Source organism: Pollachius pollachius (genome assembly GCF_949987615.1).
Source record: "Pollachius pollachius genome assembly, chromosome: 16".
Lineage (NCBI taxonomy): Eukaryota > Metazoa > Chordata > Actinopteri > Gadiformes > Gadidae > Pollachius > Pollachius pollachius.
Genome location: NC_136949.1, coordinates 20476995 through 20503236, shown reverse-complemented (window position 1 = coordinate 20503236; position 26242 = coordinate 20476995). Strand labels below are relative to the sequence as shown.

The window sequence follows — 26242 nt, the reverse complement described above, 5'->3', positions numbered from 1 at the left end:
AGCATGAGCAGAACACAAAATCAGATTCCAATGGAATTGAATATATACATGCATGCTTAATGCGACTATCAATCGAATAATTTAGGGGTCTTAATCCGTCTGAGTAACTCGATTCGATTTTAGTCTGACTAAAGTGTATAAATGCACCTTAATATTCCAATCATAGTCGGACTAAGCCAATGATTCGATTTTCATGTTAAACGTACTGACAATATTGAAATTAAACATTTGTTTTCACAAATGTAACAGTTTAGGAAAGGGAAACAAAAATAATTAGATTTGAAGTATTCTGACATTGCCAAATTTTACATTGATGGTTGACTCTGCTAGAGAAAAAATATCTAGTTGACACGAAAAGCCCCTGCCATTTTTCATTCACACCAAACAGGAAGGAACGGGAAGCCAGCAGGAAGTGTCTGCTGTGCCGAGATAGGAAGACTTCCTGGGGTCTTTTTGGAGAGGGACAGCAGAAAAGAATGACCTGCTTTTCTTTGGTTTGTTTAACCAGTTGGAAGCTGCTTTCAAAATCACTCTCAATAACCTAAAATTAAAAAAACAATTAGCATTTTGAGTAGATCTAAAGATGTTAAGAAATGTTCTCAAACTATTGTTTGTCTTTAAGTGAACCCCCTTTTTCATTTCAAAGGAAAAAAGGAAAAATAAAGGATGGAGGGTGAGGTCTCCATAGGTAAAGCTCATGACAACTTTGTTAGCCTTTTTCTAAGCTAGTAGCATTGTTGTGTTGGAGCGTTATAGTGAGCGATGTATTTAAAATGCACCATATACTGAAAGTGTCAGTGGAGAAGCCTAACCCTTTCTTGGATACAGCCATCAAAATTAAATGCTTCAAAAAGAGAGCTCCACACACAGCGTGAATTAGCCTATCAATATGGCGTCACGAATAGATGGGGACTCAAGCAGAGTCAATTTTTTTTATATAAATAAAGATAATTTAAATATGCAGGTGCATAATATAATAGATTCCCACTAATCTAGCACTTGATATGTGGGAGATTCCCGGACACATATAAAGTGAGTCTAATGTTTAGCCACTATCAACCAAGGTTGCAACGATAAATCGATTGAATCGACTATTAATCTACAACTAAATTTGTCGCCGACATTTCCTGTGCGCCTTCACATTAAAAGCATGTTACTTGCAAAACGGGAGTTGGAGCAGATAATAACAGGAAGGAAGTGCTTCAAAGCCATGCAGCGCACCATGATTTATTTATTTATTTTTGATATTTGCTTTAAACAAATGTCATATTGGAATTTTTATTTATATTTGTATGACAATATTGGCCTTATCAGCAGCAAACGTTAATAAAAAACATATTTCTAAATGAAGTATTAATCTTTATTGTCTTTATTGTTAGTGAGCACATGCCTAACGAACATGGGGAACATGTGGAATAGCTGGATACATTTCTGTACATTATTTTAGATTTGAAAATTTTCTTTTTTACCATTTTGTGTATTTTTTTTTAAGACGATATTTCAAAGTTCTCAGTTTCAAAGTGTATTTGGGAGAGACATGCTGAATAAATACATCATATTTCAACCTCAAAAATAATCCTTTGATTAATCGTGATTTATTCTTGACCAAAAAAATCGTGATTATGATTTTCTTCATAATCGAGCAGCCCTACACAGGCCTCTAGCTAAATTTAAAAGCTAATGGATAATTAAGTGCCATTGAGTAATTGATCGATTTATTATCAGATTAATCATTTCAATAATTGATAGATTAAGCAGTACCTCCAGAAAAACGCGATTATGCGATCGCATAATTCAACGCATAATCAGCCAAATTCCGCATATTCATGCGGGGGCCGCATTTTTTCAAATATGCCGCACTTTCATCGCATAAATTGCCGATTTCCGTGCAAAATATGCGGGGCTTGCATGATTTCATAATCCCCGCATTTTCATTGCAAAAAAGTCACATATTTTAGCAGAAAGTTGAAAAAAGTTGCGTTTACTTCACACAAGAGCAGCCATTTCCCCCTGTTGCCATGGGAACGTTATGAAGTGACGTAATTACGCGACGTGAACGTCATTGAAAAGCTGCATTTTTCGCAAGTTCCTGCATTTTTGCAAGTTCCCGCAATTTCATCGCATAAAATTGCATAAATATGCCGCATATTTCATCGCATTTTTTAAGAAAACGTGCCGCATAATCAAGGATTTTTGGCCGCAACAATCACAAAAAAATGCTGCATTTTTCTGGAGGGACTGATTAAGGTTCTATCAGCGTGAGGTTGTATCAGCTTGAGGCTTGTGTTAGGGGGAGTGTGCCTATGTCCCCACAGCCCTATGTCCCCACAGCCCTATGTCCCCACAGCCCTATGTTCCCACATTTCTAAGATCTTTTTAAAAAATCAGGCCTTATTAAAGGTTTTATCAGTGATGTTGGGTGACGTCACTTCTGTTGGTAATTGAAGCGAGATCCCAAAGAAAGAGCCAGCTCACCCCTCACTTCTGTGTTTTGTGCATCCAGTAAAAACTATCATGAACGCAGTGCAAAACCCCACAAAACTCACCTTGTCTGTGATTGGTTGGAATACTATTTATTTTGGTTTTGAGTGGTTGGTAGTACCATTGTTTTTTGTGTATGATCTCAGAGCACAGGCTGCCTACAGACGCTTTTTTTTAACTGCCTGCTTATGGGGCGGGCAGCTAGCGGATCGTGAGGAAAGATCAGATGATTGTGATAATTTGTGTTTTGGACTAGAATCGCTGATGCAACCTTTAATCGATTATCAAAGTAATCGTTAGTTTTAGCCCTACTGGCAACTAGACAACACTTATAATAGTGCGGAATGCGGGACAGACCAGAGCGCTGGCCACCAGTGTGGCTTGCTTTGGCACCACACTAAGCAACTCGCAAGACGCATGCAGTCCATAAATCTGTAAAAGTGAATGTGGATTAGATTTTACAAAACAAAAATGAAACGAAAATCTTTGGATTGGGTTACGCATAATAAAGTCCAATAAAAACGTCCATAAATATAATTTTATCATACCCATGGTTAATAGCCAATAAAAGCCAGGGGTTGACACTTACGGTTGCCCGCTTGCCCAGGGCAACTAAAAGTAATATTTGGGCAAGTTGAGATTGATTTCTGGTTGCCCGAACAAGCAAGTGCATTTTTGAGGGGTTGTTAATATAAGGGCTATTTATTCAAGTGTTTTTAAAAACTGCAGAAGAACCGTTTTTGTTCTGCAAAGTTACACAAAATAGATGTATTTGCAATTGATCAGTGCGCTGTCTTCTCTTCTCTCGGACAGCGAGTTAACAGACACGCATCGCTACAGCGTGAATATAGCCCCGCCTTCTGTCACTCACTCACAGTGCGGTCTCTGGCAGTGATTCGACGGTGTTAGCTAAAGGTTAGCCAACACAGCTAGTGTCTCACGTGCAGCGCCTCCGAGACCCGTTTAGGTAGAGAAGGAAAATGGAGTAGTGATGGAGGAGTGTGGTTTGGAAGTACTTTGGATTGAGGCAGAATACAAAGGAAATTCAAGACTCATGTAAAGTCATATGCAAGAAGGCTTTGGGTTTCATAACTGCACATTCACAGAAATGGCGATCTTTTTCACGAAATTGGACCTGCACAAACTATATATTGCATGAAAGCTGAGCCTATCATCATGTTATCGCAAATAACAAGTTAAGAAGAAACGTCCCCTTTTCTTTTTAACAACCAAAAATTTAAGTTTTACCTTTGAATTTTTTTACCGTTGAATCTGATCGCATAAAACCACCATAAACAGATAATCCAGTGTCTGGGCCAAATTTTGCAACTAGGCATGGTGTTTACAATCAATGACTAAGAGAAGGTTTCAGAGGAAAAAGGTAAATTGCCTTCAATCAGAACACATGTTCAGAACAATCTAGTGGCCATATGTGTATTTGCGAGTGTTTGACTTGGTGTCATTCCATTATATTTGCCCTGAATTTTAAGTAGAGGTGTCATAATGATGGATAATGGAAATGTTAGCTTCCACTTATGCTGTGTTCCGGCTTTATTCACTTTAACCAAGTATTATCCACATTGAATATTTCACTTGCACAACAATCTTTCTATTGGCATCAAGATGACATATTTTAGCCCTTGCAGTTTGGAGATTTTGGTGCACCCACATTTTCATTGCGTCGCCCTTAACGCCAAAAGGTCACCTTTTTATCGCTCTCCATAACTTTCATATAATGTGAATATTTTTAACAAGAATAAGGTGTAGAGAAATACTTTTCTTTATTTGAAGCTATATATGTATATAAGTGCTTCACTGAGCTAAAATTTTAACTAAAACATTAAAAGCTAAATAAAACATTTCCAAATGTTTCCAAAAAAAAGTGCTTGTGCTTCACTGAACTGAAATTTAACATGTCAAACTTAACTATTCAAATAAAATAAAACATTTCAAAATAAAAAGCAATGGTGTTTTAAGTGCTTCACTGAACTAAGCCCTAACTTCATGTCTCAAAGTCTTAAAGCAGGTCTCTGCTTGCTGTCACACGCCCCTCAGATGGCCAACCCCTGTAATTTGGCCTTCTTGCCCTTTTGGCCTTGGCTAAACCAGCTTGCCACACTCTTCCTAGCATCAAAATCTTCCAAACTGGGCCCCTCCACTGATTTCTATCAGGTCTTCCACTGTGTCTGTGTGAAGCGATGCTCTAGCATCTTATTTGATTCTCTTCTGTGAAAAGAATCCTCTCTCTCAAACAGCAGATGACACTGGGAGGACCAGCAGAATGTGGACGAGGTGTCGTATGTTCTGAAAAATGATATACAGAACACATTCTCATTGGGATGTACAAGCTGTCAATGTTGTTTTTGATCAAAGTTGACATTTATATCGATAACAAAATATCATGTAAAAGAGTAAAACATTGTACTCAGTGAACAGTGAACAGTATGACTCTCTGGTTAACAACAGCTCCCAAAGGCTGTGGTAGTTCTTGTCCTACAAACTCTTTTTTTGCCAACTCATGTTAACACCATTTCTGAAATTGACATGGAATAAACAGCCAATCAGTGTTTCAATTAACATGAGTGCTACCAGCCAGAGATGTGGACTCGAGTCACATGACTTGGACTCGAGTCAGACTTGAGTCATGATTTTGATGACTTCAGACTCGACTTGACAAAATTACGCATGACTTGCGACTCGACTTAGACTTGACTGCTATTGACTTGAGACTTGACTCGGACTTTGCCTCTTTGACTTGTACTTGACATGTCTTGAGTCAAAAACATTTATTGTTTTAGATATCTAATCTATTTCCCGCCTAGAGGGCTAGACACCCAAGACGCATTCACTTCCGTGAAGATGAAAAAATAACAGCGAGCGAAGACAAATCTACACTTCAATAATATCAAAACGAAATTTCGATATCGTTTATACTTTATTCAGAATCACAGTTTTGGTTTCATATCAGCTGCGTTTTGAGTTGGTCCCATTGAAGCCGTCTGGCCAGCCTCTGACACTTAAGACATCGTAACTAAATTACTAATTGTTCAACCGTTTACCTTCGTTCAAAAAATATAACAAATCTACACACTCGTATCTTCAATAATATCTAAACTGAATTTCAATATCATTTATGCTTTCTTCAGAATTACAGTTAAAGTTTCATATTGGCTTGGTTTCAGTTGGTCTCATTGATTTACGTTGACGCTGGAGGTGAGGACGTTCAGCAGTGTTGCCAGATTGGGCGGTTTTCTCACCCTATTGGGCTACTTTTAACAACATAAGATTTCGGTGCATGCGCATATCATAACACATTTGAAGACAGAAACAATGAACATATTATAACTATTGATAAGAAATGACTGTACATTAGAGTGATATGTTGAAATTATGATCAATAGCCTAATAATGACATTATTAAGTAAAAATACATGGTGACTTGTTCAAGACTTGAAAAAGTTTGGGACTTGGACTTGGACTTGGCTTTGGTGTGACTTTGACTTGGACTCGACTTGGCTTTGGTGTGACTTTGACTTGGACTCGACTTGCCTTTCCCCGTCTTGACTTGGGACTCGACTCGGACTTGGACTGCTAAGACTTGGGACTTACTTGGGACTTGCCAAACAGTGACTTTGTCCCATCTCTGCTACCAGCACTACTACATACCGTTGTGTAGTGGTCCACTATGCTACCTTGTGAGGACAGGGGAGAAGTAATCCAAGAGGAATGCTAGGTCATCAGAACCATGGTCCACTGACGCCTCTTGGTCTTCTGGCCAGCTATAATGATTGAAGATGTTGAAGCATATGACAGCCTTGGTCGTGGCAGTTTCGGTAGCATCCTCGCCTAATGGAAGGATATAGACATTTTAGTCAAAATGATTAACATAATTTCTGATCAATCAATGTGTTCATAAGACAGGGGTGTACACTTGCCTGGGAGGATACAGAATCTTGCTTTCAAGTGTTTGGCAGTAGATTTGATTGTTGCTTCCATTGCTCTTTGTAGTTTAGTGATAGCACCACCATCCTCTGCCAGCTTAGAGAGTTCCCTGTAGAGTTTACCTGTATGTGTCAATATCAACACACTGCATTCTCGTGTGGTTGGGGTTCTCGTTTATATCACTGGAACGCTCCCTTCTTCTTTGTCGCCTTTCTTGCTGAACTGTATTAAAATGTCAAAGTATACTACTCCAACTCCTTTATCCGACTCCGTAACTTCTGAGACCTCTCGAGCATTCAAAGTTCTCCGTCGGGATGTCAGATACGCAATGCAATTCGCCGTCCCATCGATTTTATGTTAACTACAAACAATGTTAATAGTGTTGTAAATAATCTTCCAAAGCTTTTCAAATCAACAAATTAAAATGACCATCAAATTTTTCGCCATCGCCGCCCCTACCCTCTGGAAATCCCTCCCTCTGGCCATCCGAAACTCTGATACACTCTGTTCATTCAAAAGTCAACTTAAAACCTATCTCTTCAGGACCACCTACAACATTTGACAAATCATCCTCCGGCATCTTCCACTCTCTCCCGCTCTCTTAATGTGTTGCCTATTGTTGTGGTGTTTATTTATTTTTCCCTTTTGTTTGATTGTCTAATGTCTGTATGTATTCCTTTCTTATTTGTAAAGCGTCTTTGAGTACTTAGAAAAGCGCTATAAAAAACGGATCTATTATTATTAAATCTTATTTGGTGTTTTATTAGTCTTCAATGTGCAAATTAAACAATGTACAAAGTAAATAAGGTGCAAAGTCAAACCGGAGAAGTGATTCCGGAAATGATTTTGTTAGAGGACCAATCACAGCCCTTGCCGGCTCCGTTGAGTCGATGGATAGTGTGTGCGCACGTAAGCTACGGAGAGGGTCTCCGACAGGCTCTCCGGCTACGGAGACAGGCTCTCCGGCTCTCCGGCTGTACGTAGACAGAGGGCGCTCCGTAGCCGGAGAGCCCTCTGTCTACGTACAGCATTTGAGGACTATCAACCGGCCTAACTTTCACCGTCAACACCGCCCCCCCCCCCCCTTTCTTCGCACGGCTGTAAACATCAGGAACATTTGCTAGTTAGATTTTCTCAAACAGAAGTTTCAAAATATCTAGTAAGTACGGGTAGGGATGTAACGGTAAACCCAGATAAAAATGTTGTCTAACAATTACCATTTTCATTTCAAATAAAATTATTATCGCGGTGGATAACCGTGCCCGCAGTGTGGAAACCGGGTGCTTAAATCCTTCCAAGCGCTTCATCCAAGTCTCCTGAAGTTGCCGCGCAGGCGCACTTTGTAGCCTACGACATAATGTTTTTAAGTTTCGATTCAGTTGGAATCATGGCGGAAGGAGGACACGACAGTGTTCAAGACATCCATCAGCCTTCCAATAGGGATGTGCATTTCTGGCAAAAATACTACGCAATATTCGCGCAAAAGTATTCAAATAATATTCGAAAATCGGTCAATCAAGAACCCCCGACGCACGCACACAGGCACCTTGGATAAACGCGCGCACACAATGACACAGGGTGAGGCTTTTATGATTTGTGTGAAATCAATCAAGTTTATTTCACCAACTGTGCCATCAACATTCAACATCAAAATTATTTCAACATGGGCTTAGGCAGATAGGCCTACATGCGCCGAAAACAGATCGCCATTTATTTATTTATTTTACTGAACACAGCCTGCACGACGGTGAACTAGACACGTCAAAAATATAACTTCACACGGTGTGTCTTTTTACAATTTATTTGTTACCAGCCTTCATAGTGTTGTTCAGCAGAGAAATAGTCTGCCAAAGACGTTGACGTCGCTTAGCAATCGAGGACGCTGGGGTTAATAAGTTACCGGACTGTGGAGTGATACGATAGAAAAAAAAAAAAATCTTCTTGACAGCGGTCATTATATGCTTAGCAACAGTGAATTATCAAAAAATTATTCACCACCGGAAGTTGTGAAGGCCCATGCAAGTGAACGGAGCGTTCAACAGCATTGAGAAGAGCCGTGTAATAAATAACAATAGTGACATTCATTATTCGATATTCTACGTGACTCCGACTATTCGACGATCGTTGCCCATCCCTACCTTCTACGAGGACTAAGTCTGAAGTCCTCTGCAGCTTAAGGTCAGCCATGAACTGTGACAGTCTGCCCCCAGGCTTAGGTCTTGCAGCCATCCCCTCTGTGGTCACCAGCAGATTTTCAAGAGCACAAACTGCCTGTTTCGAAATATCAAGCACTTTTTTAAATACAGCTGAAGCTAATAACAAACTCTCCAAAATGGTCTCGTTTTTCTGAAGTAGGAGACTAAACTTGGTTATTCCAGCAAAGACATCAGCCAGAAAGTGACAAAAAGCCACAAAAGTGCCATCTTCCATTGATTTCTTGACCTGTATCATACAACCAGAGCATATATTCATATAGCCTTCAACGTGAATTAACAACATTCTGGGCAGGGAAAGTGACTGAAGTTAAAGGAGACATATTGTGTTGTTTTCCCAACAAGTAAACATAGTATTTGAACATGTTTTTGAAGCTGTTTGCTGGAAATAGCTTTTAGGGAAAATAATCTCACCTACCGCTATTCCCCTCTTTTTCAGTCCCTTCAGAATGCGCTGTTTCTGGTGTCTGTAGCTTTAATGCAAATGAGCTGCTGCCCATTGACCAATGAGCTGTCAGACTGAACCACAGCATGGAGGAGAAGGGATTGTTGCTGTTTGCAGACACCTGGAGCTCTTTATCTATATAATATATAATAATATTATGTATGGGTATTTATATAATATATCTAATTTCACGGCCAAAAGAAATGTGCGCCTCGGATGATATTATGAATCATAAAGACTCCGTCTGACGTCTCTGGTACTTCCACAACAAGTAAAGACTCGTAGTGGGGGATATCTCGGCCATGGTTGAGAAGAATTGGGGGAAAGGAACTTTGGCCTTGACTCTCTGAAGTCCATGAACCGCGACATGGAGGAGAAAGGGATTGTACTCCGGGAGCTGAGCTGCCGGACTGCCGCGTAGCTTACCACGCCAGAGCTGCCGGACTGCCGCCCAAGCTTCGGCGGCAGTCCGGCAGCCATCGAAGCCAAGGCAGTCCGGCAGCTCCGGCGTTGTACTACGGGAGCTGAACTGCCGTCAAAGCTTTCCGGCTGCTCCGGCGGGTGTCCTCCGGAAACTGAAAAGTCTGGCGGGGGGAGCTCGGCGGCAGTCCGGCAGAAAAAGGGATGTACTCCCGGAGCTGAGCTGCCACCGAGTTCCCCCCGCCGGAGCTGCTCGTCCGCTGGTCCACAAAATCTTAGCTATGCTTTGATTGGAGGGGAGTGGGGAAGTGGGAGGTAATATTCAACTGTGCCCCCTTCCTACGTAGGAGGGGGCGCCGAAACTGACTCGCTCGTTTGGTAACTGTAGGCGGGGTACTTTCAGAAATGCATATCTCACTCAAAAAATCATGTACAGACTTTTTTCAAAGTTTGTATGCGTGTGGGAGCACCAGAGACCCAAAACAACACCCCAAATCCCAGGAAAAGTGTTGTTTTCAAAATATGTCCCCTTTTAAAATGGCACTAATTTAGTACATTTCCTGTGGAAATCCACTGACCTTTCTGGCTCGGCCTGTAATATCTGCATTTGCAGAGGACCCTTCCAAATGGTCAATATGACAGACTGCAGTGAACTGGCCATGGCCACTGTCCGGCTCTGAGCAATGTCTCCAGGGCCCTGAAAACATGTGGAAGCCATCATGTTCCTTTAGCCCCACCGGGGACTAGGAATCCACTCCTAGGTCTGCTCCAATGTTCTTCAGCTCCCTCATTGATTTTGGACTAAAATGGTAGGTCTTCCACACCAATTGTAGCAGATCATATACTTGACCATTCATAGCATTGTCCCTCTGGACTGACAACATAGCCAATTCCAATCAGTAAAGATACATCACAATTTATTTACAAATAGATAAGCTACCTTGTTATGAGAAAATGCACAAAAGCCTATATAATTAGGCCTACCTGTGAGGCATACAGTGAAAGGGCACAATGAAATTTCCCGCATCTCTTCGTAGAAGCACTATAACGCTAGCCTGGCTCCGCCCGCCTAAGTACTTCTGCTCAATTTGAATTTCCCTTCAGTACTACGTCTGGGTCTGCGGTATGTTAGTGGGTTTTCTCCGTCCAAATTTTGTGCGTCCAATCAGCGAACAGAGGAAGTGGCTGAGGTCAATGACGTTAAAGTCAGCTCTCGTTGACGGACATCTTCAAGCACGGTGTTTGGTTTGTTTACATCCTGCGTGCAACGTGATTCCCAAACGTTACCGATTGGTTATGGCAGATCCAGAGTGGCACTGGGCAGATCCAATAGTTTTAAACTTCAACAGACACCCATCTTCAAGTGAGTTAACGTTTGTCAATTGAGTAGGTCCAGACTCTGTGTACGAATGAAATGAAGTACGAGAGTCTGGTAGGATCAGGCTACTATAACGCCCCCCTTGTGGCTGAGGTTAACTGCAGCACCATCAGCACCCAGAGCAAACGTTTTCCCCCGCCAATCTGCACACTGATGCCCAAGCGCAGCGAATGCTTGCTTTGTGGCAGCATAAATTCCCTAAAGAAAAAAAGATCATACAGGTCACTAGCCTATAGATTGCAAATAGAAAACTGTTCATGTGATCTTAGCCTACGTATCTTTTTACGTTTTCACTTTTAATATTTAGGAAGACTATACAATTTTCTTAAGATTTCTATTACGTTATCTCTCATGCTTTAATATGGCTGGGCTTTCAAACTCAGCTTGTGCATGTCCATGTTCCACCTCGACGTGTCCAATTACAATGCTGACTGGTCTCCCTTTGCGCAGAATGCGGCTGTAGACAATCACGCACTCCTTTGTGGAGACGTCTATGTCACCGTCAAGCATGAATGACATATACGTGGCGTTGCCGACGTCTGCAGCTGTCTCCTTCTTTAATGTGTCGGCTATTTCACCAATGATTTGGGCACATGCCGTATCATTGCTGTAGGTCGGGTTGACGTTTAAGCCATTTTTCATCATTAGAATAATTTCAGACTTAAATTTGGTGAACGGAATCTCCTCCTCTGCAATGTTGTACGAAGCATTACATTTTATGATCATTTTGGATTCCTCAGAGGACCTAATTAATATTGCCTGTCGCTGAAATGCAGCTGGGCCATTTCATCTGCACACTTGTCATGGCATATAGTGTTCTTTTTGGACATGTTGTGCTTTTTTAAAGTTTCTATATGAAACGTTGTTGACTCGCCTACGAATGCACTATAACCGGCCACATGCTGATCGCACTCCCGACAGTAAACGCAGTGCATTGCGTTCCGTTCTTTATCTGTCCTTATCCATTTATGAAACCCCATTTTTCATTTCACAATCTGGAAAAAGTAATACACGCCTTCATTACATCACGGCTGGATTACTGCAACTCCCTTTACCTAGGACTCCCTAAATCACTCCTCTCTCGCCTTCAGCTGGTCCAGAACTCCGCAGCAAGGCTGCTGACTGGATCCAGAAAGTGGGATCATGTAACCCCCATCCTAGAATCCCTCCACTGGTTGCCCATCCAGCACAGAATTAATATTAAAACCCTACTTATGGTTTTTAAAGCCCTAAATGGCCTGGCCCAGCTCCCAGGTCCCTTAGGTCATGTAGTATGGGTCTCCTGCACGTTCCACGCACCAGATTAAAACAGAGGGGCGACAGGGCTTTTGCTGTGGCTGCCTCCCGCCTTTGGAACGAACTGCCGCCTTCAATTAGAGGGGCTCCTTCCGTCACCATTTTTAAATCTAGGCTCAAAACACACCTTCTCCCTGGCCTTTCCTCCCCTTTTGTGATGTGTTTATTTTATTTTTTTCATGTACTGTCTATGTATCTGGTATGTGTTCTTTTATATGCCTTTTTGCACCATGTACGGCACTTTGGCCAGTGAAAACGTTTTTTAAATGTGCCTTTATAAATAAATTTTACTTACTTACTTATCAAACATCAGCCAGGGAAATTGTTTCAACCAGTCAGGTCTGAAAGGATACATTTTGGGCTTTTTAATTTGACTCTTTGGGCCGGGCTCTACCTCAGACTCTGTTGTCTCCTCTGGTTCCGAGTCTGATGTTATCGCCGAAGGACCGGGGCTTGGCATCTTCCCAGGGACCGTCACCGAGGCCGAGGGCTCCGTGTCTTGGCTGGATGGACTCTCAGTAGAGGGGGTGGATGGAATGACATTTTCATTAATGATAAAGCTTTTAATGTTTCTTCCTCTCTTCATTTTGACTCGTTTTGTCGCGTTTATTTTATTTTCCCGTTCCAGCGCTCAGCCTGCTCAGATCACTTGCATTTTTTGAACATACAACTAAGAGCAGTGAACAGGACCACAGCCAATCAGAGGCAAATTCCCGCCTGAGCTCTGTCTGTTATTGGTTTAAACCACAATACCATCAGGAGAACACAGAGAGATGCTTCGCTTGCGAAAGACATTCATGTTTTCAGCCGAGCAGCGGGTGAAACAATTCTAGAATTATTTTTTAGTCGTACTTTTCAGAATTTTGCTTGCAGATTGAGCGTTTTTTCCCGCTCTATTGGGCGACTTTTAATCACGCACCGGCTCACTATTCTCTTAAAGTGTGTCTCTCTCTCTCTCTCTCTCTCTCTCTCTCTCTCTCTCTCTCTCTCTCTCTCTCTCTCTCTCTCTCTCTCTCTCTCTCTCTCTCTCTCTCTCTCTCTCTCTCTCTCTCTCTGCAGGGCAATACATTTGACCTTTCAGATCCTTCAGTTAAATTCATTTGGCATTTCTGTATTTTTAGCAATGCTTTGCGCTTTTCATTCAGCTGTCCCTTTATTTGTTTCAAACCATTTACAAATTTTTAAATGGTGTGCATGTTTACATTGTTTACTCCATTTAGACTTTTGAACTTTTGTTGAAATCCCATCACTTGATTTAAGCAATTTAACGTTTCTTTATGTCTTAATCTATGGCTTTATTAAAAAATCTTTTCAACCTCACTTTGTACTACAGCACTCACCGCATTTTCTGCAGGAAATGCATTTTCTAGTTTGATTATATTTTTCAGTAGTATATGCCTCCATGAGGCCGTAGCACAGTTAACAGACAAGCTGAGGTGGTGACGTCATTGAGTCCGCTTCTGTTCCAAATGCAGGTGCGTCCTCCCGTCCCCGGAAGTTTATACTTGGAAGTTTGAAATTGCAAGTCAGCAAGTCCGATCTTTGCGTACTTGGTATTGAGAAACGGCTTGAGATTTCTGAGACTTGAAACAAACAGAGAAAATAAGTTAACATCACTCGGTTTCAGAAATTTCCAGTTCTGAAGTCAGTAACCCGAATAAGTACAATATCAATATGAAAAACGAATATAAAAACACCCCATATTTTGAAAAATGAGGTTCAGGCAGTGGGTGTGTGTTTTTTGGAGCCAGTCAGTGTAGTGCAGGCTGTAGTCTGTGTGGGGAAAAAATGTTACGGTAGATATGGGTGGGCCAAAACTGTGTATTTAGGGTCACTTGTTCTTTCTCAAAAGGACAATGGATGTCCAGGTTCCAACCGATCTGCTGGCCTCAGCCTCACTCCCACAATGCAATGATGTCCGCTGTCTGTATATCTGTATGTGTGAAAGGCAGACAAAGAGTGTGTGTGTGTGGTGTAAAGGATAGTGAGCTGGTGTGTGTACATTTGTCTTTGTAAGCCTTGTCTGTGTATATCAGGCCTTTCCCGCACTCTATCATCATGTTATGCTGGCAGTGTAGCCATGGTAATGATTGAGTGGGTGAGGAGTCCGTACTCTAGGTGAAGTCTACGCTGAGCCTGCTCAACGAGTATGGACCGGCACATTGCATCCACAGCATGGTCTGCAGACGTCTGTTTTGAACCATGGGTGAGCCGTATGTTGGCTGGGTAGATGGCAACAGTGTCTGTTTCTGGAATCGGTCAGTGTGCTGAAAATATCTCCTTCAGTGAAAGCCCCCTCCCCGTTTCATTTGATAGATGGAAGAGAGAATTTGATCAAGATTCTTTTTTTTTTTTCGTCTTCAGCCATTTCATAATGGTGCTGAACGATTTGGGGAAATAATGTAATTGCCATTATTGACACCAAATTGCGATTGTGATTTAGTTTGCGATTTCCTATGTTCTGTATAACTCACCAAAGTACAAACAAAAGCAATTAATCATTCTATAGTATGACAAACAAAACATTCAAAGCAGTCAACATATAAACTGCACTTTCCTTTAGGCCAGGTCTGTGTTGAGATTAATTCATATAACATCCTTATTTAACTATTGTATTGAAAAATAAATACTAATCTACTAATCTGTCTTTGTCATATCTTTCCCTATGAACTCTGCTATTGCCTGAGTAATTTCGCCATTTTTTTATCCCTGGTGGTTGGGTTTTTGTCAGTTTTCTGTTTTTATGTCAGCATCAACAAATCAAAGCGTAGCGTAGCAAGTTGTTCACACTCACATGTCACATGAGCGGAGGGAAGCATTGCGTACACACAATTTATTTATTTTTAATCACAGCCTCTAATTTGAAAATCTTATTCTATTACATTGCATTGTCAGTTTGAATTTGATTAATCTTTCAGCCCTACTTCATAACATAGTTGAGATGTACATGATTCCTGAAAATCAGCACACACACCTGTATGTGCGATATGTTTTTAATGAGCAGAAAGCTTTTAACATGAGCAGAAATCTTGCTGAAACACATGGGCTTTTAAAGTCAGAATGAACTGGTGCCAGATGCACATTTAAAGAGGGTACTTTCTCAAACAAAAGAGGACAGAAGTTAATGACCTGTATTTTGTGTCCAACCTACTGACATAACAATAATTGTAAACGCAAGTTGTAGTAAAAATTGCAGGTGGCATATAAGATTTGTCTGGGTAAAACTGGAAGTAAAAACGTGTTCCAGATTAAACAAGTGCCCGTCATGCAAACCATAGACTAACACAAATATTGTAATTGATTGAAAGCTGTGAAGCATAAAATAGTTCAAAGTAAGCCTTTGTCGTAGCATATTGTTAATGAGTCTAAAATAATTTTGTTCATATCCAAAGTTCATATCACATTTTCTTCCACTGTCCGGACGGTATCGGTATTATATCAGGGTTAGGGATGTCCTTATCCCAATATACGGCACCGGGCCGTTAATGCCAAAGTACGCTGGATCGGATAAAAGGTCAAGTTTTCATCTTCAGTATTTGGTAACTGATGGTAATGTGATCTTCATATGGCTTTCGTTTTGATTGGAAAACATACATGATTCCTAGGTGTCAAGATGAAGGCAGTGTTATTGTGGCCGAGTGTTTCGGACCAGGCTACTCAGATTTCCCAGAGATGTCAGCTGTTTGACTAAGTGGAAGACACCTTGGGCGTGAAAAAGGATTTGTACACCCAACCCGATCTCCAGAAATATTAGAAACATTAATTTTTGTGTTGCTTATTGCCCAAGTGCAAGACGGCAAGAAGAAACAATATAAATACTGTGTTTTACTTCTACTAGTGCCTAGTCACACATTTCGGTACCCTGGCTATTGCCAGACCAAGCTCAATCATAGAATGCACGTTTTGGGAGGCTGCTGTCATTTTCTTCAGCACAAGAGGCATGATCAACAGGCGTAGTTCAAATGACTGTACGTAATTGGCTGCTTGCCGTTGCTTCCCTGTCGTTATTGCGTTAAACCAGCCAATAGCTCGCTAGGGGGAAAGCCAGCTTGGTGATTGGCTCCCGTAAAAGCGGATCAGAAGCAGGAAGAAATGTATTGCTCCTCTCCAGACCCTGCCGCAGGGCGAATTCAAATCGCCGGCAGAAAGGGCTGGGGATTCCGAGTCTAACGTTTAGGAGTACTTAACACAGACCCCTCATCTCTCTCTATCTCTCCATTCATCTCTTTCTACCCAGAAATGATCTCTGGTCTACTTTATGAGCTCTAGTCAAACTGTCACCAGAGAAGTGTCTGTGCTGCCAAGACAACATGCCATATATGGCTCACACGTTGTTATGGTGTCATGTTCTCACCACATTAACACGGTGCATTCCTGTCAATTTTGTCCTGTGCTGAATGGCTTCACGAAGCCTGTGTTACTTTATAAAATATATAGATTTTTTATATAAATAGAAACAAGTTTAAGTGTTGTAAATACTCAGTGGTACTGAGCATTTAAAAGTTATGTTGTTGAAATTTGTTATTCAATTAATTAAAATAACTCCCAAAAATACTACTTGATACTTTTGGTCAATACTTGACCAAAAGAAGATTCTAATTAAACGTATGGTTTTTCTATTACAAAGCATTTAAGAGCTCTAAATAATGTATCCTGAATATTTAAATTGTTCACCAATAAACACCCCCTGCTAAAGAGAGTACATACCCCGAGGGCACAAGAAACCCCCTAGAGAAGAAATTGCACCGGCAAACATTAGATTCCGTGGTGAAAAGTAATAACTGTTTACTTAATTTAATGGTACAGTTTGTATCATTTAGTAGTATCTAGTTTAACAGACTTGGCAGGAATGAAATGTAACATTCATAAGTGTTTTAAAGTGTATAATATCATGAAATAAGTATTTTCGTTCCTCTAGTGAGAGCCTTTTCTATCTACATGGGGAGCGGGTTCCCATCCAGAGGAACCATGTTGTGCCGCCATGGTTCTACAGTAGAACAGACAAACGGCTCAAGAGAGTACACCATTAACAAAAAATATACTCATTTCAAGTGTGAATCTCTGTTGAGCGGGAAATATGAAATCAGCTTTTTTTCGTCAAGTAGCTTCTATACTAGTGGCTTTTATGGACGTCTGAGTTGACGTGGGCCATCTCTCGTTAGACGCCAATGCAACAGTTTTAGCCTTAGTGCATTCGTCATACTATGTTTTCTGTTGTGTTTTCAGGTGGCTGAATAAATTTGTTGAGTTGCCTTGCGCTGCTGACACAACTCTATGGCACTCTTTGCATATTGTTTGTTGCTGGGTAATATCACTTGCGCTAAATCTCAAATATTTCCAGAAAACGAACGATGATGCGTGACGAGAGACAAGTCCTTCGACTTCTGCTGTGTCAGACATTTTAATGTTTCTTTTCTTTCAAGTATTGGCTAAGCCTTGTCCAGACTGCCGCCAGTAGACAGGATTTCAGGCTTCGACACCTAGTGGCCCGGAGTTTGTGGCAACAAACCTGATTCATGTTGACTCTACTTCAAGGGATAGTTGGCGGCCCCTCCACTACCTCTGCTGTTAAAGCAGGGGTACAGACATACCAACACAGCCTTGTGGGTGTTTTCACACCTTTAGCGCACCTTGTCACCATCACATTCACTGTAGTATTCTGCACCGATTTCATGTTCCTACTAGGGCTGGGCGATATTGACCAAAAGTCATATCTCGATATCTTCAAGCAGATTTACCATTGCTATTCCTACCGTTCGGAATTGAATACAGTTTGATGGTTGAATTAACCGTGGACTAGCACTGCCACCGCCTCGTGTTTGAGAACATTGTAATATAAAATATCTAGGCCAAAAGCTGTGTGCTCCTCTGGAATATTATGCACAGAATTGCAACCCTTTGGTTGCGACAGTTTTTATGCACTCTCTACAAATTACGTGCTTTTATAATTCGTCAGACACCTTATATCCAAACCATTTCCATACTATGGAGCCGTTGGTCTTTCGCTTACAAACAAGCTCCTCTGAGCTGCTTGTGCCGGCGGACTCCATGTTTCGCGTTTTCAAAAAGTGACGTCAGTGGAAGGGGAGGGGGGGCAGAGACTGTGTGAGAGCCGGAGGCAGAGCGGGAGAGACATAAGCAGAGTTACGAAATAGTAGGCGGCAGGCGCGGTTCGAAACTGCTGTTATTTGGAACAAATGTGCTGTAATTTCAACGCAAATTAAATTATATCGACGTTGACGATATGGCCTCGTTCCATATCGCGTTTGAAAAAATATCGATATATTTTAAATATCGATATATCGCCCAGCCCTAGTACCTACCTACATGTACACTACGCACCAACAACGCATTTCCCAATGACAAGGAAGCAAGGTTAGGTTCTTAAAGCATCCTTTTTCGGTGCCATGATGCACCGTTTGTGAAGTACACAGACAGTCCACACACATCCATGTGTCTGTTGCACCACAAAGTGGCGGTGGACGGGCTGGCTTGCACATGCTGACTATAGAAGAGGTCCTTGTCGTGGTGGAAAAACCTATAACATTGTGTCCCAAACCATATGGGTTTGTGATCAATCAACTCATCATCTCCATTTTACATTTACTTAACTCCCTCGCTCTCCCCTCGAGTTCAAGACCGGGGAAGTCTTCTTTCAGTCGCTGTCTGTCTCGACGCTCCTGTCGGTCTCAATTCTCCTGTCCGTCTTAACTCAACGATCTGTCTTGACACACCTGTCGGTCTCGACACACTTGTCACTCTTTACTCTCCTGTCTGTCTCGACACACCTGTCACTCTTTACTCTCCTGTCTGTCTCGACACACCTGTCACTCTTTACTCTCCTGTCTGTCTCGACACACCTGTCACTCTTTACTCTCCTGTCTGTCTCGACACACCTGTCACTCTTTACTCTCCTGTCTGTCTCGACTCAACTGTCACTCTTTACTCTCCTGTCTGTCTCGACACACCTGTCACTCTTTACTCTCCTGTCTGTCTCGACACACCTGTCACTCTTTACTCTCCTGTCTGTCTCGACACACCTGTCACTCTTTACTCTCCTGTCTGTCTCGAAACACCTGTCACTCTTTACTCTCCTGTCTGTCTCGACACACCTGTCACTCTTTACTCTCCTGTCTGTCTCGACACACCTGTCACTCTTTACTCTCCTGTCTGTCTCGACTCAACTGTCTGTCTCGACACACCTTTCACTCTTTACTCTCCTGTCTGTCTCGACACACCTGTCACTCTTTACTCTCCTGTCTGTCTCGACACACCTGTCACTCTTTACTCTCCTGTCTGTCTCGACTCACTTGTCTGTCTCGACTCCTGTTCTTCTTCAGCCCCCTGTCCATCTCTACTTGCCCCCCCGCCTTTAGCTATTTCTCTCTGCTCTTCCATTTCTGTTTTAGGTGCAGCAGGTCCTCCTTCAGTTGACCTGAGAATGCACTTACTGAAGAATATGTGGGCTGAAAAAATATTGATTCAGGAAGTGTGTGTGAGATACCTGGAGTGGTAGAGCTGGGTTATGCATGTGTGGTGACTAGCTGCAGCTGGAATCCATTTCCACAAGCTAACCGGAACACTCCTTGTCAAACCCTTCCTTTTCACACGGCCTTGCTCTCCACACCCTCCGGACAATATTTACGTTTGAAGAGTTTCAGTCCTAGCTATGTGAAACAAAGTGAATGCAACAAATAGTAGAGCACAGATGCATTCCAGCTGTCTATTTTCTATTCAGTGGTATTCACTTTGTAGCCCATGTGCACTGAAAAATGTCAAAAGGAGAGAGGTAAATTTGGGCTTGATAGATTAGCTTTATGAGCACAAGTCTTTCGGTCTGTCACTGAATGTAAGAATGGTAGTTGAACACGCATCATCATATTTGAAGACTAGGGCTTGGCACCGTCAGGGTTAGTATTAGACTAAGGAAACTAGAATCTGAAATGTTAAAGGATTAAAAATGTAAAAACATTTGTGTGTAGATGAGTGTGCAGGAGAGGAAGAGGGTGGTGTGAACAAAGAAAAATGCAGTACATTACATTCTTTACTGTCTAACATGGAATGTGCTGTGGTAAACCAAATTAAGCCACACATGACTGATTTCCAGTCATTTACACATTAATACCAAACTCCAAAGTTAACTGCTGTTAAGATATGCACAGTTGGCAACTGGCTACACTGAAAGACACTGTGTTCGATCCCTAAGGTCCACAGATATCCTTGCCTTTACTCTCCTTATGTATAGGAATTTACTCTATTACCTTTGATCAACTTTAAAACATATAAGTTAAATTTTAGAGGTTTTGCATATGTAGCTCTTGCTTAATATTGCTCAGTTATTGGTCACTTTTAAGAGTTTCAAGAGTTTATTCACAGCAGCTCCGTCCAATATCCTTAATTGACTCACAGCATGTGTCCTTGGTGCCTTGCATCAGTATAAATGAACACGTACAGACACAGACAGACCTTATTTAGTCTTGCTTTTTTTGGTTCTGCAGGTTACTTTGGTGTTGGAATTTGCATGGGTAGACATTTACATGTTGTACAATCATGGATTTATTAAACAATCATGGATTTATTTGTGCTAATAGTTCTCATACATGCACACACAATTGATGCACTTTGACCCTGGTCTTTCAGAAAAGGGACCAACAACCTTACTGTATGTATGTGCTGGTATAGATTAACTCAACTGTGGCCCTAAGTAGCAGTCAGGAACCACTGTGAAGTCATCATGCTATCACTATCACAATGACCGGGCTTGGAAAAACAGTCAAATTTGTGGTTTCCACCTCACACTGAGATAAGATGTTAAAAAAGTCCTCTGCATTAGACATCTCGCTGTTATTACATGTCATAGGGGTGGTAGCTCTACCAACGCTGTGACTCTTGGCAAATGCGTAATAGGCCACAGGTTCCACAAAACCCTGTTTATTTGAAGCCTTAAGAAAAGTTCAAATTCCATTCTCAGCCCCTTCAAAAAAATAGTGCTTAAAACAATATTTTGTATTTTAGGTTTAATGTTTGTGGTCCCTAGGAGAGAGAGAGATGAAGAGAGACATAGGCAGATGTAGGAATTCAGGAATTCCCTGGCTCAGAACCATGCAGTGATTTTACATACCCTGAATTGTGTATATCATACCCCCAAATAATGAAACTACTGTTGAATAAGCATAGGAAGGAAGGTGTGGCCATTGACGGCAATTAGTAGTTAATCAAAGTTGGAATGGGAGGAACACAAGGTCTAAGAACCAAGCGTTATTCATCATGCGTGATTAATCTTATTAGCCATCTGTCCCATCACCCTACACAAACACACATGCATTTGCATGCTCGAACAATGATGCCCCTTGCTTTTACATACCTTCTGTCACCTCCGACAGCCAATGAAGGATTCCTCCCCTTCTCACCATTTGTACTTCTTTTCTTGGTCATCTGTTTAAACAGTGGGTTATCGATGACTTACTTATTACATTAGATGGATGCAGATCATGTTGGTTCACTTCCATTGCATGGATAGCAAGTGCAGTGAATTTTAAAGTGTTCAGTGTGTTGCATGATGACGCTCAAATTTAAACATGCAAAAAATATGAAATACACCGGAAGCAGCCTTTAGTTGATTCGGTTTATCTATTTGTCTACAAAAGTAATCAGTTTGCGGTGAGACAAAGAGCTAAGTTTATAATCTGATTAGTTTGATGTTGTAAGCCTCACAGCTCATTCCTCTTCATCTCTAAGCAGCTTGTTCAGCCTCTTAGAACGCAAGACTTCCAACAATGTTTCCTAAATAAAATAGAGATGGTTACAGGTCTCTGACAAGTGCCCCTTCATTCAACAATAGTCTTTAGAGCTGATGACCAAATTTGGAAGTATTTAGAATTTAGCCTTTCAAAATATGGTTGGTCAGAATCAAACCACCCACACGAGTTGCAAAGTGGGAAATCTCCCAGATTTTGCGGCATTTCACCAAGGCACACCCTCTTTTGGTCGGTCCAATTCGGGATTCTGAGAGATACGATTCGTCAAAACAAAGATGGCTGCACCCGTAAAGAGATGTATTCTCTTTGTATTTGTGCCACGTTGGTTGTTTAATTGTCTATTTTAAATGGTCTTACACACTTGATTACATTGCTGCTTTAATCCGGTCACCTATTTATGCGTTGCACGTTCTTACTGTGCGTGCAATACAATGTAAAGTTGTGTAAAAACGTTTCCAGCGCCCCATGTAACATTTCGAATGCAATCTATATCCTGTGACGTCGCCCCGATCGACGATGCGTGATAGCACCCTTCACCCTCTCTAGCTGCTTTTTACCACGTTGTCGATGGAAGTACTGAAACCAGGAAATGAAATCCAACAAGGGTCCGTCAAGGTCTCACTGAAAGTCAATTGTCTTATCAAGTGGCCTAAAGAACACACTTTTTAAAAAACTTCTCCCAACCTTTCAATGTGCCACAACCCCCCTGCCAGCGAGTCGTTCACTGAGAACTTGCAGAACTGATGTACACCTAGATGAATATCCCATGTGCTGCGCACTTTACCCTACACACAACAGTATGCGCGCAGGCACATTTCAGTACCATGTATACAGCCGTTTGCGCGCAGGCACATTTCAATACCATGTATACAACAGTATGCGCGCAGGCACATTTCAGTACCATGTATACAGCCGTTTGCGCGCAGGCACATTTCAATACCATGTATACAGCAGTTTGCGCGCAGGCACATTTCAGTACCGTTTATGACAGTCACATTCCAGTCTATTGGAACAGAAACTGGTGCTTGCCGCCTATCCAGATTATAGATAAAATAAACCATGATGTCCACAATTAATAAGGCTCCTCCCGTATCCTTCTTTCAGGACTTGGAGTTCCACGGTGTGATGCGCTTCTACTTCCAGGACCGCATGGCAGGGAACTTTGCTACCAAGTGCATCCGTGTGTCGAGCACAGCCACCACACAGGACGTCATCGAGACGCTGGCTGAGAAGTTCCGACCTGACATGAGGATGCTTTCCTCGCCTAGATACTCCCTGTATGAGGTCCACGTCAGTGGGGGTGAGTCGTCACAGCCCTTTACAAGTCCCTGTGGATGTGCTTGCATTTGTGTGTACAGCATCTTTTAAATTAACGGTGAATTATGTTATTAATCGAAGATTAATGGATTTAGTAATCATACTGAGTCACCATTGTATTCTTCCAATCTCAATAAAAGATGGATGCCGGTTGTAGTTGCTGTAGAATTGCAATAAATAATCAGCATTGCCGGTGAGGCAATGCTGTTTTAACCCTGGGTCTTGAGGTATCCACAAGGTAAACAGTGTCTGAACCTAACGGCCAGCTATCCTCTGCGTTAGAAGAACGCAAGCTGGACCTGGATGAGAAGCCTCTGGTGGTGCAGCTCAACTGGAACAAAGATGACCGGGAGGGACGCTTTGTGCTCAAGAACGAAAACGACATTCTGCCCAAGGTAGTCAACTACTTACTATACACATACTCCAGACTTTAACATGTTGGGGTTAATGCATTCTTCTGTTAGCCAGGCCATCATTTACACGTTAATTTAAATGGATACTTTGGAAGGTAAACGCAACAAATTATGTGTACTTGAATTCATTTTAAAAAACAATATCACAATATATATTTTTATTTAGACAGTATCGTCTATATTGACATATAAATTAAGCAAAATACAGCAAAAGTACATTTTCTTCATTTTTTACAGCAAATTAATATTTAAATGTCGTATATATTGCTTGAAACAGTGTACCCACATTTTTCAGTGTTATGGGACCAAAAAGCTAATTTGCTTATTTATATTGCTGCTTATAGTTAAAAAAAGTGGACGGGTAGTATTCACCTGTATAATTCAATTGAATTCATTCGAATTCTACAGGTACATTTCAATTAATTTGAATATGGCTGCTAATAGTTAAACAGGTGGACGGGTATTATTCACCTGTCAAACTAATTTAAATTAATTTGAATTCTACTAGGGATGGGCAAGAGTAGTAAATTCCAAACTCGAGTGATCTAATGAATTCCTCGAGGATCAATCGAGTACTCGTTTAATCTAATCTATTTTTAGAATGAAACGCATCTGCAGCAGGAATAGGCCTAATGATGTACGGCAATATTACCAACCAAGCATGTAATGCTTATTCTCAATCAAAACAGTCAGAGTTATCAGAGTATTCATTATTTAATTTTGCAAACGTTCAAAACACATTTTACTTACAAAAATAAATATGCTTCTCACAATTTAAATCATGTCTAACAAAGGCCTGTAACGGTTTAAAAAAAAAAAAACGAAACAAGTAGCCTAACCATTAAAAATAATTTAAAGCTGCAAATAAAACAGCAGCAAATGAACTAAAAAAATACTCAGCGTTGTGATCTTCTCTCCACGGCCGGGATTACAGCTGCGTCTTGCGGCGGTGAAAATAGCCGACACACTAGGTTGCTGCGGGTCTGCTTTCCCGAACTCACCGTTGTGTTTCAGGTGCATATGTTGCCGCATAGTACTTGCATTACTCTGGTAGCTCAATTTCGCTTGGCATATTTTAAATTTCACCTTATGATCTCCTATTTCTGTAAAGTATTTCAATACTTCGCTGCGCTTTGCTCTAACAGCCATCTCCTAACTTTTTGAATTCTGGTGTGGTGCACACGGCACGGCAGGCGCCCCACAGGAATTTGGTACATTTCATTTGCTTTCCAGTGGCGCCACACAGAAAATTGATACATTTACTTCAGAAAACTTGTCTGTGTGTATATGCAAACTCGAGTTTGCCTGTCCACCAACCGAGTTCATTTGTAACGAGGAGTACTCGAGTAATCGATTCCTCACGCCCATCCCTAAATTCTACAAGTGCATTTCAATAAATTGTTGTGGAATAATTAATTTCAATAATTCAATTTAAAATGTGGAACTTGTATATTATATATATTCATTCAACCATAAGTAAAATATTTCAAGCCTTCATTTGTTTAAATCTTGGTGATAATGTTTTACAGCTCTTGAAAACCCAAAATTCAGTATCTCAGAAAAAAATTGAATATTGTGAAAAGGTTCAATATTGTAGACTCAAAGTGTCACACTCTAATCAGCTAATAACCTCAAAATACATGCAGAGGTTTCCCGAGCCTATTAATGGTTTCTCAGTCTGGTTCAGTCAGCTTTAAAATCATGGGGAAGACGGCTGACAGTTGACAGTTGTGCAGAAGACAGTCATTGACAACCTCAAGAAGGATGCTAAGCCTCAAAACGTCATCCCCAAAGAAGCTGTCTGTTCAAAGAGCTGTTTCCAAGCACATATTGGAGTTTCCACTGCCAAAATTTGGCACCGCACCAAAACCATACCGCACCGCTCGGTGGAAACGAGGCATTAGAGAACTGGTTCCCTCATTTCGTTTGGAAATCAAAGTCCCAGAGTCTGAAGGAAAAATGGTGAAGTTGCTTGAAGTCCAGTGTGAAGTTTACAGTCAGCGATGATCTAGGGAGCATTGTCATCTTCTGTGTTTTATCAAGTCATAAGTCCACTCAGCCGTCTACCTGGACGTTTTAGAGCACTTCATGCTTCCTTCTGCTGACAAGCTTTATGGAGTTGCCGATTAAATTTTCTATTAGGACTTGGCACCTCCTTACACTGCCAAAAGTACGAATACCAGGTTTAATGACAATAGGATAATTGTGCTTGATTGGCCAACAAACTTGCCCGATCTGAACCCCATAGAAAATTGACGGGGTATTGTCAAGAGGAAGATGAGACACAAGACCCAAAAATGCTGAAGGCCGCTATCGAAGCAACCTGGGCTTCCATAACACCTCAGCAGGGCCAAAGGCTGATCGATTCCATACCATGCCACATTGATGCAGTAATTCATGCAAAAGGAGCCCCAATCAAGTACTGAGTGCATATACACAAACATACTTTTCAGAAGGCCAACATTTCCGTATTAAAAATATTTTTCTTTTATATTCTAATTTTCTGAGAAACTGAATATGGGTTTTTATTAAAAATGTAAGCCATAATCAAGGTTAATACAAATAAAGGCTTGAAATAT

The 26242-nt window shown here is 41.3% G+C and overlaps 1 protein-coding gene across 11 annotated transcripts in view; it reads left to right on the top strand.

Annotated features, from left to right (window-relative positions):
- afdna (afadin, adherens junction formation factor a) overlaps nucleotides 1-26242 on the top strand; it is a 98629-nt gene that overhangs the window by 4806 nt on the left and 67581 nt on the right. For 7 of the 11 annotated variants that reach the window (XM_079753718.1, XM_079753715.1, XM_079753716.1 and 4 more), the window contains exons 2-3: nucleotides 23038-23233; nucleotides 23533-23645. In XM_079753718.1, the coding sequence (XP_079609844.1) occupies nucleotides 23038-23233; nucleotides 23533-23645 (309 nt within the window). The remainder of the gene's footprint in view (nucleotides 1-23037; nucleotides 23234-23532; nucleotides 23646-26242) is intronic. The other 4 variants (XM_079753725.1, XM_079753721.1, XM_079753717.1 and 1 more) reach the window with 1 other exon arrangement.